Genomic DNA, 12,307 nt, shown 5'->3' with positions numbered 1-12,307 from the left:
CCCCCCCCCACCCCCACCCCCCCGATTTAGGTCAGTCAACAAACATTTTGGTAGAAACGAAAAGGGAATTTCTTTCTTTTTTCTTATTTTTTTGCTTTACATTTTCTTTTTTAAACTTTAAAAAACTTTGTCTCTTTTGTTTGCTTTTGGACACGTCGGAAGGGATCCAGGCCCCACCCCCACCCCCCCAACTCCCGCTTGGTGGGATGTCCAAATTAACGACTCTGTGCTTTGTGGTAGGTGTGTGGGCAGGCTGGGTAATATACAAGGGGTGGCTCCCCCACCAAAGTCTTCCCAAACCTCCAACTAGGAATCAAGTGGATTATCAGTGAGTCCTCGCACCCCTGCTTGCTCTTCTCTGTGGTCTTGTTGGCACTCACTCAGAAAAAGACCACCGACGAGAGAGAGAGAGAGAGAGAGAGAGAGAGAGAGAGAGAGAGAGAGAGAGAGAGAGAGAGAGAGAGAGAGAGAGAGAGAGAGAGAGAGAGACAGAGAGAGAGAGAGAGAGACAGAGAGAGACAGAGACAGAGGGAGACAGAGAGAGAGTGACACAGAGAGAGAGAGCGACAGAGAGAGAGACAGAGAGAGAGACAGAGAGAGAGAAGGAGGGAAGAGGGGAGGGGAGAGAGGAGTCCGCGGGGTCAGCAACCGGGTCCGGTGTGGCCACGTCCGACTCACGGTGACCTCGGGTACAAGACTTTCAGTTTACGGCTGGTGATTGGAGGACGGGGGCGGGGAGTGTGTGCGATCTGGTTGGGCAGTGGGGGACAGGAAGCTTCCCCGGCAGGAAGCTAAGGACACCTGGTCACCCAAGTAAGGCTATGAAAGCGGGAGGGGCAGGGCGGGGGCGGCAGCCGTGGGGACCCCAAAAACTGGAGGTATATGGTGTTGACGGGGGTCCTGGTTTGGCGTCCAGCCGGCCTCAGCTGGTCTGTCCTTGGTCCCCGATGATTGGCCGGCTCAGAGCCACCTCCTTGGACGGAGTTTGGCCGCTGTGGTTCATTCTCCAAAAATATATAGTCTATGGTGCGCGCATGTCTATGCGCAGCTACGGGGAATAGGAAGTGAGGGGGGGATCCTGGCTAAGGGGGATACTGGCTGACCTGGAAAGCCTCCGAGTCAGGTAGGGGGGTGTCCCCAAGCCGAGGGGCGGGTGATTGGCAGTGTATGGGCCCCTCAGACCCGGGCTCAGACTCCTGTTCCCTGCACCACGACACACCATGGAGCCTTCTGTACCTCAAGTGGCTTTCGGTGGCTTTGGAATTTGGGGGGCCGTGAGTAGGGGACAGGTGGGGGATGGGGGTCACTGGGAGAGCTGGTGTCCAAACTTGGCTGTAATTTACATAAAAGTCCTGGAGTGGTTGGAAGCGGGAACCGCTCAACCTGGGGAGGATGGGGGAACATTGGGGAGTAGTGGGAGGGAGGGGAGTGGGGCACTGAATACCCTGCCCCACTTTGTCCTGGCAAGAAAACCCCAGCGTTTTCAAAATAACAGTTCCAGACAGTCACCATCAGTCTGGGGACATTTGCTCCTGACATGGAACCTCCGTCCCCAGCCCAGAGTGGATGATGGTTCCCAGGACACTGGGTTAAAACTGAAAATATGGCAGCGGTCCAGGGGTTTCTACCTGACTGGTGGGTTTCCTAATCGAAGCAAAAAATAGATAGATAAAGCCCAAAAGACCCAGATTATGGACAAAAAACACTGAAGGATTAAAGACAGTCGATCTGTACCAGGACCTGGGCTGGGTGGTGAAAGAAAAAAAAAAAAAACAAACCCGAAAGAAAAAGTATTCCTGGGTGCTCTGTAGGCTGCTGCTGGCTAGCGGAGCTGCACCTCCACGAAGTCACTGTGCAGTTGGTTCCACCTTTTAAAGTCAGTTCAGTCCCAAAGAAAGTGCTGAGACTGTTGAAGGGGAAATTGACTTTTGGGTTTTGTTTTTTGCTTGTTTGTTTGGGTATTTGGTTTTGTGTTGTTTGTTTTGAGAGATTGCAAGCAACACTCTGGGTTTTGTTAACCCACTGGGCATGAAATTAGAAGACAGGACTCTCAGGGTCCACGGGGACCACAAGGCTATGGTGTGTCCCCATTTCCTCTGCTTCAGTCCTGGGCCAAGCTTAACTGGGCATTCCAAGTTCAACTGTAGGGACACAGATCCTTTCTCTGGATTAGGACTTCTCGGCTTGCAGCTTCACAGGATGGGATAGAAGCCCCGCCCATCACATCCTGCACCCCAGACCACAGCCCCAAACCAGAAGTTAACTGGAGTGAACCTCTGTTCATCCTTCAAAACTTTCCCTGGGAAGGAAGTTCCCTGGGTGGAACCACCTAGCTTTCTCTCCGGTTTCCCCACCCTAATCCCACCCTCTCTGCCACCCAAGCCACAAGGTGATGGGGGAGGGTTTGAATCCCCAGTTGGCCTCTTGGAGTGCCACTCCCGCCCCCAGAATTTGGAGAGTGAGCTTGGGATGGGAGGAGAGTGAATGACACCAGGGCTGGGCGGAGCACAGGGCCGCCTGGCGGCTCACCTGGGGCCACACCCACAGCACGAAGGGGCTGTGGGCGTGGTCAGTACGGGTGTCCTGGGTCTTTGGGTCTCTTCAGCTGCACCTTCAGCCTCTTCATTCCAATCTGAAAGCCGTTCATGGCCTGGATGGCCGCCTGCGCGCTGGCCGGGTGGTCAAAGCTCACGAATCCTAAGAGAGTAAAGTGGAGCTGGTGAGGGCCCGGTTTCAAGTAGATATAACACTAGTCTTGTTCGTCTCTAGGGGTGGGGACCTCACTCCCACTCCATCCAATCTGTTCAACTTCCCTTGTGGGGCAGGGGCCACAGCCTCGCTTTCTTCCTACAACACTGATGTGGCACTTAGGATTTTTTTTTCTTTCTTTTTTTTTCCCCCCCCGAGGGTTTCTCTGTATAGTCCTGGCTGTCTTTGAACTCATTCTGTAGACCAGGCTGGCCTCGAACTGAGAAATCCACCTGCCTCTGCCTCCCAAGTGCTGGGATTAAAGGTGTAGGCATTTAGGATTATTCCAGAACTTTATACATACCAGGCAAGCTCTCTACCCTGACCACGCCCCCAGACCCTCATTGGGGGATTCTAGGTGGGAGCTCCACCCCGACCACACCCCCCACACTTAATGGCGTTTCTAGGTATGTCCACTCACCGAAACACTTGCTCTGGTTGGTAGCCCGATCCATAAACACCTTGGAGGAGATGATATTGCCGAAGGGGAGGAACATCTGGGTCAGCTCCGTGTCTCCAAACTCCTGGGGGAGGTGGTAGATAAACAGGTTACAGCCTTCGGGACCTGTAGGTGGGGGAGAGAAAGACATAAAGCCCCCAAGGAAAGGAGGCGGACCCCCCCCTGGGTTGGGGTCCAGTCCTTGTCTCTGGTTGTGGATAGAATGAGGCGCTTCTCCAGACACACAGAGGGAATGTCCGTGAGCAGGGTTGGGCCCTGCAAGCCTTGATCAGTCCCAAGTGCCTTCGTCTACCCAGCCACCAGTTCACCATAGACCAAACCCAGATATAGCCTCTTCGTCCCTGCTGGAACCCCATAAGCCAGAGTCTCCCTGATGACTCCCAAAGCCCCACATCCTCTGCTGCCAGCCTCCTCCTACAGGTTCTGTATTGGAGTCAGGTGACTAGGGTGAAGTGATGGGAGCGCTGGGTGTGGCTCAGCAGTGGCTCCTGGGCCTTGTGCGGGTCTAAGAAACACCTGACATTTGAAAGAAGCCTGGAGGCCAGGTTAGAGGCACACACCTGTCATCTCAGCACTTGGGAGGCCTGGCAGGGGGATTGCCGTGTTTATGAGCCCAGTGTAAGCTACATAGTGAGACCTTGTCTAAAAAAAAAAAAAGAATACCAAGAGAGAGATAAAAGGCAAGAATTCATTCCCATGAGGGAGCCAGGCCTGCAGATGTTGTCTGTCTGTCTATGTAGTTAATTTTAGGGGTGTGTGTGCCACCGTGTATGTGTGGAGGTCAGAGGACATGGGATTTATCTTGCTTAGTGACAGGCACCTTTACCCATCTTCCTGTCCTAGACTTGGAGGGCCTGGGAGGGGCCTGCATGGCCAGCCTTCTCCAAGTGTCCACTGATGTCATTGTGGTTAGGTTTCAGATCCTGGCTGTCAATAGGCAAGCATGTCCTGCTGGTGGCCTCAGGCACAAAGTGTCCAGGAGACACAGTGCAGCCTAGTGTGGGACAATCCAGGGGCACTAGCTAACCTCAAAGTCCAAGGGCTCGGCTGTGAACCCAGCCCCTGCACCCTGCAGTGTGAGGCCCCATTACATGTGAGGGCAGACTTGCCACAAGGGTGGCCTGAGGATCCCCCTTCCACCTCTCCCCAGGCCCTCCTGGTCCACTGGTAGGTAAAAGTAGGAGTTCCTTCGAAAGCCCACATGCCAGGAACTGCTCAATGACTCTTATGTCTACACAGGTGGGGCCAGGACACCTGAGCTCCAGATGGGGAAACTGAGGCAGGTCGTTAGGTACTTTCTGATCACCGTGCCCAGTCAGAAGAGGATGTGAGTGGCCCTGGGTCGCAGGACTCCGGACTCCTGCTTCCTCCCGCATGCCCTCCACAGGCTTCACTTTATTGGGAAGGCCTCAGTTTACCCAAGATGCCTCCTCGGACTCCGGACTCCTGCTTTCTCCCGCATGCCCTCCACAGGCTTGGCTTCACTGGGAAGGCCTCAGTTTACCCAAGATGCCTTCTCGCACAAACGCGCACCAAAAAGGGGGTTTCCTCGCTTGTCCATAGGGGGTGGGAACCTCAAGGGCCGCCGTTCCATGGAGGGGCGAGGTCAGCAGTGCAGGTGAGGGTAGGGCTGGCAGGGGTCGCCTCACCTTCGCGCTGCTGCTGCAGGAGGTGCGGAGGCTGCGGAACGCTGTGTGCCACGGGCGCGATGGCCGCGGTGGGATACATGGCTGCAGAGAGCAGAGGCCTAGCTGAGCCACAGGACCACAGCATAGGCTAGGCCTGGCCGAGGGGGAGGCGGGGCTAGGCGCGAGGGACTGGGCCGGGGCTAAGGGGGTGGGACCAGGCTGTGGCATCGCTGAGTGGCAGGATCAGGGCAGAGGGCGAGGCCAGGGTAAGGGGCGAGGCCTCGGCTGGGCTTTGGCAGGATGGGGCGGGGCTGTGGATGAGGGGCGGTGCCTAGGGGGTGGGGCCCGGCTGGACTTGCGCTGAGTGGCAGGACCAGGTCAAATAGTGAGACTGGGACTAAGGGACTGGGTAGGGCCAGTACCAAGGGCGGGACCGAGGGGTGGGGTAAGGGCTGACGGATGGAGACAAGGGGCAGAACCCGGGCCTAGGGCCAGGTTTGGGTGGATCGAGGGGCAGTGATGGAGCCGAAAATGGGTTGGGACCAGGGTCAGAGAGGTAAGGCCAGGGCTGAGGGGATGAAGGCAGGAATGTAGGAGGGGCTGGGTGGAGCCAGACCTGGAAGCGGGGCACAGCCAGGACGGGACTGAGACAGGCAAGGAGGGCTAGAGCTGAGGATGTATTGAGGGGCAAGGCTAAGACAGGAGCATGGTCTAAGGTCCAGGGTCGGGCAGGTGTCTTGGTAGAGTGGGTGGGGCCATAGCTTGAGGGGCGGGCCCATGACTGTGGGATGGGCTCCACATCTCTGCCCTTCATTCTGGTTCCCCATAAGCTGTGGCCCTGGCCCTGCTCCTTGTGCCCTGAATCTACTCCTCGGCTCTAACTCTGCCCCTTATACCCTAATCCTGCTCCTCAGCTCTGTCCCCACCCTGTTCTATCCCCACCACCACTCTGGCTGTACCTTATCCCCAGACTCTGGTCCTGACCAGTTCCAATCATGTCCTTTTCTCCGCCCAGTGCGTGACCCACCCCTCAACCCTGATCCCACCCCGTCATTCAGCCACAGCCCTGCTTCTCGGGCCCTGGAAACACCCACCTAGTCCCATCGTCCACCCCTCAGCCCTGGTCCCACCCCACCCTCAACTCAAGGGAGCAGGACCAGTGGAGGGTAGAACCACTTTTGGCCAACAGGTGGGGCCAAAGGGGAGCATGGGTTTCTGAGTGGAGTTGGGGCATAGTGGAGGGGAGGCCTATGAATTGAGGGCGGGGTAGGGGCGTGGCCACAGCAGGAAGGGTGTAAGAGTGGAGTCCACAATGGGCTGAAGGGCAGGGATCAACTTAGTTAAACAGGGCTCTGCCTTTGAGGGCGGGTCTAAGGGCTCATGGGCAAGGCATTGGGTGGGCACATGTCTCAAGAGGTGGAGTTAGATTCACAACGTTAGGTGGGGCAGAGAGCTACATAAGGTACACAGCCAGAGGCAGCCCTGGCTTTGGAGGGGCCTGGGAATGAGATTTGGGGAGCCCTAGACTTAAGGGACTGTACATTCATTTCTTAGGGGTCTCATGGAGGGCGGGACGCGTGCCGATGGATGAGACCCTGAGGTGTGTGGTCAGGCCAGGGCTGCCTCTACCTGTGTACTGCTGGACTCCGGAGAAGGCAGGATGGAGGGTCTCTGCCACAGTGGGGCTCTGAGCTGCAGGGCAGAGGACGAACTGAGTGCTGACATCCACAACCACCCAGCTTCCCTTCTGCATTAACCCTCACAGGCAAGCCAACGAAACTGCATCTCTGATGCAGGTCAGCTCGCCAGGGACACACACCCACAGCAAACAACAGAAGCCAAGTGAAGCCATGTGACCACCACCCCTCAGCCCCTAACCCTGCCCCCCTCAGCACCCAGGAAAACCCCTCACCTGAGAGTCATCTACCACACCCCATCCCCTGCCCAGACTCCCTCATCCAATGTGTGGGGACCCCCGAGTGTTTTATGGTCCACCTAGTTCCTGGTTTGGGCCATCAGCACTCAAGGCTGTCAGCTCAAGCCCACCCTGCCTCACTCTGATAAAGCCCAGAGCCAACTACAGAATAAAGAAGTAAGCCGGGTGCAGGTGCTCGAGGCCGTTATCTTAGCATTTGGGAAGTGGAGGCTAGAGGACTGCCCTTGATGTAAGGCCAGCCTGGGCTACAGAGGGAGTCTAAGAGCAGCCTGGGCACACAGGGAATTGAAGGCAAAGCTGGACTAGGTAATATGACCTCCATCTCTAACAGCAAACAAGATGAGACATGTGGCTAACGCTGGCTGAACACCATGCTCCCATCCAGCCTTTGACGTCATCTGTCCCATTTTCCCTTTAGAAACCAGCTAGAACTGGAATTTGAACCCAGAACCAACCCAACATGTGTGTGTGGTTGTGATGTAGCCTGGGACCCTCCTCAGCTGTTTCCTGCCCCCACACCTGCCTGAGCCACTCCTTGTTCTGCCCTACCATGCACAGGGTGTAAGGCGGTGGGGATCCAGGTGTGTCCCTCAGTTACCAGACCCACTCTAGACACTGTCCTGGGCTCTAGAGCACTCTCCCAATTACCTGGGTAGGGCACAAGGCCATTGGCATACACAGTCTCCAGGGCAGGGTGGCTCCCGGGAAAGGGCAGGACGCCTGGGAAGCCGTTGGGAATGGGTGCCATCAGGCCAGGAACAGCGGCAGTGCCTAGCAGAGGGGGTGAGTGTAGCCCTGAGGAGGGAGAGAGGGTCAGACGCAGGGACCCAGACATGGCGGGTTCCCCACTTGTCCTGAGACGTCCCAGAAGCTGCCCTCACCAGAGGCAGGAGCGATGGGCGTGGCAGGCAGACCGTTAAGGCTGACGGCACCAATCTGCTGGATGTGGCAGGGAGGGAAGGCCACACCAGGGCTCAGGTAGCTGCCGGAGGTGGACAACACTGTTGTCTGTTGCTGCATGAGCTGGGGACAGAGATGGTGTGAGTGGAACCAGTACCACCATGGGTCAGGAACTGGGTGGGGAAGGACCTCAAGGGACACCAGTTCAGTCAAGAACTGGAGCTCAGCTCCAGGTCATCATTTGGTTTGGGATGAGAGTCCAGTAGGCAGTAATATTTGGTTTCTGAACAGAAGCTCAGACTAGACTTAGAGCGCCACTAGAAATTGAGGCTCAGATTTAGATTAAGGCCCATTCTGGGATCAGGGATCAGTCAGGCATTAGGACTCAGCCTGAGATCCGAGGTCAGTGTGGGATAAGGGGGTCTGATGCAGCACAGGATCAAGGCTCAGCTGGTCTGGCCTGCCTAGGAAGGGAACACGGCACTGCCAGAAATTGGGGCTAAGCTTAGGGTTAGTCAATGGTCAAGACTGAGTCAGGAGCCTTGAGGGTGGAGCCAGAGCTCAGCTGAATGCAGATTTAGGAAGGGCGGGATCTAGGCTCCAGCCAGTGGGGGCATTAGCACTCTGCCCACCGCCAGGCTGGGTCAGGCAGGGAGGGCAGCTATAGTCAGGGCTGTCCATCAAGATCTGGGCTTTCAGTTGGCATTCAGTGCCCATGTGCTGGGGCCACTCACAGCCTGGGCGTAGGCACTGTAGGGGCTGAAGGGCAGGGTGAGGGACGGCGTCAGAATGCCCAGCTGGCCAACCATCTGCTGCATACGCCGCAGTGTCCGCTCTTTATCCGTGTCGGCAAACTTGACCACCAGGCTGGAGGAAGCTCCCTGTAAGGACGGTGTGTGGCATTGGGGTAGAAGGACAGGGGTGGCCACGACTCTAGTGCTCCCCATGGATGAGAGTAGAGATGCCGGCACATCTGACTCCACATCCAGAAGAGCCAGGACCACACAAGAAGTGATAGGGCTTGTGATCCTGGGCCTGGCCATGTGGTGACATGGCCCGTAGTGTCTGGGAGACAGCCATAGCCATGGCGGGAAGTGGAGCATGGAGGTTCAAGGGTCATGTCTGGGACAAAGATTTGGGGGGGGGGAGGTCCCTAGTTGAAGCCATACCCTCAAGGCAGGGGGAAAATCCAGAGGCCAGAGAAGGATGGGGCTGGGGCACCATGCCACCTACACATGGGACCTGTGGAGGTTCCCTGTGGCCAGTGAATGGGTAAGACATGGCACCTGACAGCGGACCAATCACCCGTGCTCAGGGACTCAGGAGCTGCGGCTCAGAGCAAGAGCATTAGGGAGCAGGCATGTAATTGACACTCAGTGAAGAGTCAGGGCCTAGGATCCAGAGTTCAGTGCAGGGGCAGGGCTCGGCCAGGTGCTTCCGGGTGACTGGGCTCAGTGCTCCCAGCCTAGCTTGCAGAAACCTCCTTGGAGTCTCCCCCCTTCCAGACGCCCCCCTTGGACAGATAACCTGCTCCCTGGTTCCAGTCATGAGGAAGCTGGCCCTGGGCTCAGCCATGTTAGGGAGACAACTGCTGCTCTCTGCTAGGGACTTAAGTTTACCTGCAGTAGTGAGAACTCCTGGGGCTCTCACTGGGGGGAGGACATTCATACGCACATGATGGTGTACCTAGGACCTTGGATTCCTGTCTTCTACCCTGCCTCGGCTAGATGGGTCACCAGCACCCCTCATCATCTCCTACAATCTCTGCAATGCGCCCCTGTCCTTCAAGCAAGGACCTGAGCTCAGCCACCTGCCCCTCCAAGTTCTTGGCGCCCTTCTGTCCCTTGCCCACGGGTGGTCCTGACCTAACGGACCTATGCAAATGGACTGGCAGCCCCCCTCACTCTGTGTGCCCACTGTGGCTCTCAGCTGCCCTAGAGCAGGGTCCATGGTTTCTACACATCATCCAACTGCTGCCCCTGCTTCTCAGCCTGTGTTACTGCCGCAAGCTAAGAACTGCACTTGCCTCAGGACAGCGTCTGGTCACACTCAGCTCTGATCACAGCCTGGGCTGCACGTCGGGCCTCCTTTCTGAAGCAGTCTATGAAGGAAAGACGCCCAAACCACCCATATCTCCCACACACCCTCAACTTGCACCCAGCCCTACTGCAGCCTCGTGCGCAGTTCTCACTCACCGGCATAGTCTGGCTGCCATGCAAGGCATGGATAGCGGCCTGGGCCTCTGTGTGGGAAGAAAACTTCACAAAGGCACAGCCTGGGAGGGAAGAGAGGAGGAGGTGAGGGAATGGAGAATATAGTGGGTGGGTCTAAAGGGGAGAAGAAGTCCTTGATTGCCACTCATAGACAACAGCAGACATGAGTTCACACAAACATAGGCAGGACCAAGATGGCCCAAAAAGATAAGACACACCAACATCTTCTAGGGCCAGAGACTTAGATGTCAGCCATGAATTCAGCTAAATAGAAAGTCAGTCATCCATCTATCCACCCACCCACCTATCCATTCACTCATCCATTCATTCATCCATCCATCTACCCATCCACCCACTCATCCATCCATCCATCCACCCATCCATCCATCCACCCACCCATCCATCTATCCACCCACCTATCTACCCATCCACCCACTCATCCATTCATCCATCCATCCACCCACCCACCCATCCATCTATTCACCCACCCATCCATCCATCTATCTACTCATCCATCCACCCATCCATCCACCCACCCACCCATCCATCCACCCACCCATCCACCCACCCACCCATCTACCCACTCACCTCTCTAACCACCCTCCCACCCTCGCACCCATCCACCCACCCATCCATCATCCATCCATCCATTCATGTGGTCAGCCAACAGGAAGTCAGCTCAGCATCCAGGAACTGTGTTGAGACCCCGGCAGCCACACACACTTTCAGAGGCAGCCTGGGCCCCAAGAAGGTCCCATCAGAATAAGTGGGAAAAGGTTTGAATGGCCACCAGCCCTGACCTCCAGGGCACAGATGGTGAACCTGTGGAATCATGGAAGCTGGTCAAATGGACAGACATACACATTTATATGGTGTCCACCAAGGCAGATGCACCTCCAGAGTCATACAACATGGAGCCAGGACCGGTCAGCTTTTCAGTCATACAGATGGACAGACACATGAAGACACAAAACTTGAGACACAGGGAGAAAAGCTGAGAGGCTTGGGGATAGAAAGAACTCGGGCCATAATCCAGAGGGCCAATCTGCAGGGGGCACAACAGTCTCACTGAGTGGATGCTCGGGAGGAGCCAGGGCTGACCCTGCCCTCCCTTAGACCTGACAGCTCCTCAGTAACCAGCCCGTCTCCTTTCCCTCTCCCTCCCCTCTCCACATCCAAATCCCACCCACTCACCCTCTCCAACCACAAACACCCACTCCACCTGCTCCACCCCTTCCCATTGGCTATGCCCACCTCCAGTCCTATCCCATTCCGCTATTCCTGCAATCTTATCTACTGCTCTGGACCTGTGCCAAGCTCACCCCCGCCCCCTGCTGCCACTCCATAAGCCCCGCCCCAGGCTCCGCCCCCATCACCTGCCAGTCACCTTTGCTGCTGCCATCCGGTCCTCGAAGCACTGTGCACTCGTCTATGACGCCAAAGGGCTGGAAGAGCCTGAGCACGTCTTCCTCCGACTGCTGCTTGTTGAGCATGCCCACGAACAGCTTCCGGTCCCCTGTGGGCGGAGCCCCGGCCCACGGCCCAGCTGAGCCCGCGCTGGTCCTGCAGACCCTCAGCCCTGGCCCGCGCTGCCCCAGGACCTTTGTTCAGGCCGCCCCACTGCCCCGTCGCCCAGGAATGAGAGCCAGGTTACTAGGGAAACCATACTCAGATATCTGTCACTCATTAGGGTGAGAGGGAAGGAAGAATGGCGGCAGAGACGCTTGGGGGCGTCAGGAAAGAAGAGACAGGAGGTAGGGACAGTCAGAAGCAGGAGACAGGGCAAGAATGAGTTGTATGTGTGTGTGTGTGGGAGGGGTGTCCTGTCCGGATAGACAGCAAGATGGAGAGTGACAGGGACTAGCAAGGCTGGCTTTACAGAGCTCCTACACATACATAGATAGGGTCCCAACAGCCTTGCCCACACCTCTCCCCACATCCCAAGTCTGCAGCCTTCAGGCACCCATGAGGGAAGAGGAAAGGTGTGGGGTATCTGAAGTCTGGGGGAGCAGTCGGAGCCGGACGGAGCCCCAACCCTGAGGCTGCAGAGGCCCGTGGCCACGGGGAGGTCACTACTACCTCCACGGCTCTCACTGTCCGCCGGCTTCACCTGGATCGGCCGCGCCATCTGTGGAAAGGGGGACATGGTCAGGGTGGCAGAGGACAGTGGGGCACGGGCACTGTCTCTAAGCTCTGCTCGGCACCGGTTGCCCACCTTTGTCTCAGCACACACTCAAACCCAGTGCAAATGAGACTCGGCCGGCAAACTCTTGCCTAGCTTTCAGAACCCAATGATAATTATCCCAACAGGACAAACTGTCTTTGAAAATGCCCCGATGTTGGCGGTGGTGGTGCACGCCTTTAATCCCAGCACTTGGGAGGCAGAGGCAGGTGGATTTCTGAGTTCATGGCCAGCCTGGTC

The 12,307-nt window shown here is 56.8% G+C and overlaps 1 protein-coding gene and 1 long non-coding RNA gene across 11 annotated transcripts in view; one reads left to right on the top strand and one right to left on the bottom strand.

The window, feature by feature from the left end:
- Positions 1 to 1,173: 1,173 nt before the first annotated feature.
- Celf5 (CUGBP Elav-like family member 5) overlaps positions 1,174 to 12,307 on the bottom strand; it is a 23,326-nt gene continuing 12,192 nt past the window's right edge. For 4 of the 10 annotated variants that reach the window (XM_031349291.1, XM_031349300.1, XM_031349293.1 and 1 more), the window contains 11 exons: positions 11,962 to 12,013; positions 11,273 to 11,401; positions 9,868 to 9,947; positions 8,407 to 8,553; positions 7,654 to 7,795; positions 7,421 to 7,567; positions 6,466 to 6,528; positions 4,858 to 4,938; positions 3,170 to 3,313; positions 2,530 to 2,697; positions 1,174 to 1,906 (listed from right to left, as the gene is read on the bottom strand). In XM_031349291.1, coding sequence (XP_031205151.1) covers positions 2,570 to 2,697; positions 3,170 to 3,313; positions 4,858 to 4,938; positions 6,466 to 6,528; positions 7,421 to 7,567; positions 7,654 to 7,795; positions 8,407 to 8,553; positions 9,868 to 9,947; positions 11,273 to 11,401; positions 11,962 to 12,013 — 1,113 coding nt within the window. In that variant the 3' untranslated portion in view covers positions 1,174 to 1,906; positions 2,530 to 2,569. Of the gene's footprint in view, positions 1,907 to 2,529; positions 2,698 to 3,169; positions 3,314 to 4,857; positions 4,939 to 6,465; positions 6,529 to 7,420; positions 7,568 to 7,653; positions 7,796 to 8,406; positions 8,554 to 9,867; positions 9,948 to 11,272; positions 11,402 to 11,961; positions 12,014 to 12,307 lie in introns of those variants that run through there. The other 6 variants (XM_031349292.1, XM_031349294.1, XM_031349299.1 and 3 more) reach the window with 3 other exon arrangements.
- LOC116075855 lies at positions 6,083 to 6,938 on the top strand. Its single transcript, XR_004112738.1, has 2 exons — positions 6,083 to 6,298; positions 6,391 to 6,938. It is a non-coding gene; the product is annotated as an uncharacterized LOC116075855 (long non-coding RNA).

The sequence above is a fragment of the Mastomys coucha genome, unplaced genomic scaffold, assembly GCF_008632895.1.
Source record: "Mastomys coucha isolate ucsf_1 unplaced genomic scaffold, UCSF_Mcou_1 pScaffold4, whole genome shotgun sequence".
NCBI classification, from domain to species: domain Eukaryota; kingdom Metazoa; phylum Chordata; class Mammalia; order Rodentia; family Muridae; genus Mastomys; species Mastomys coucha.
Note: the sequence above shows the minus strand (reverse complement) of the source record. Positions and strands in the feature narration are given on the sequence as shown.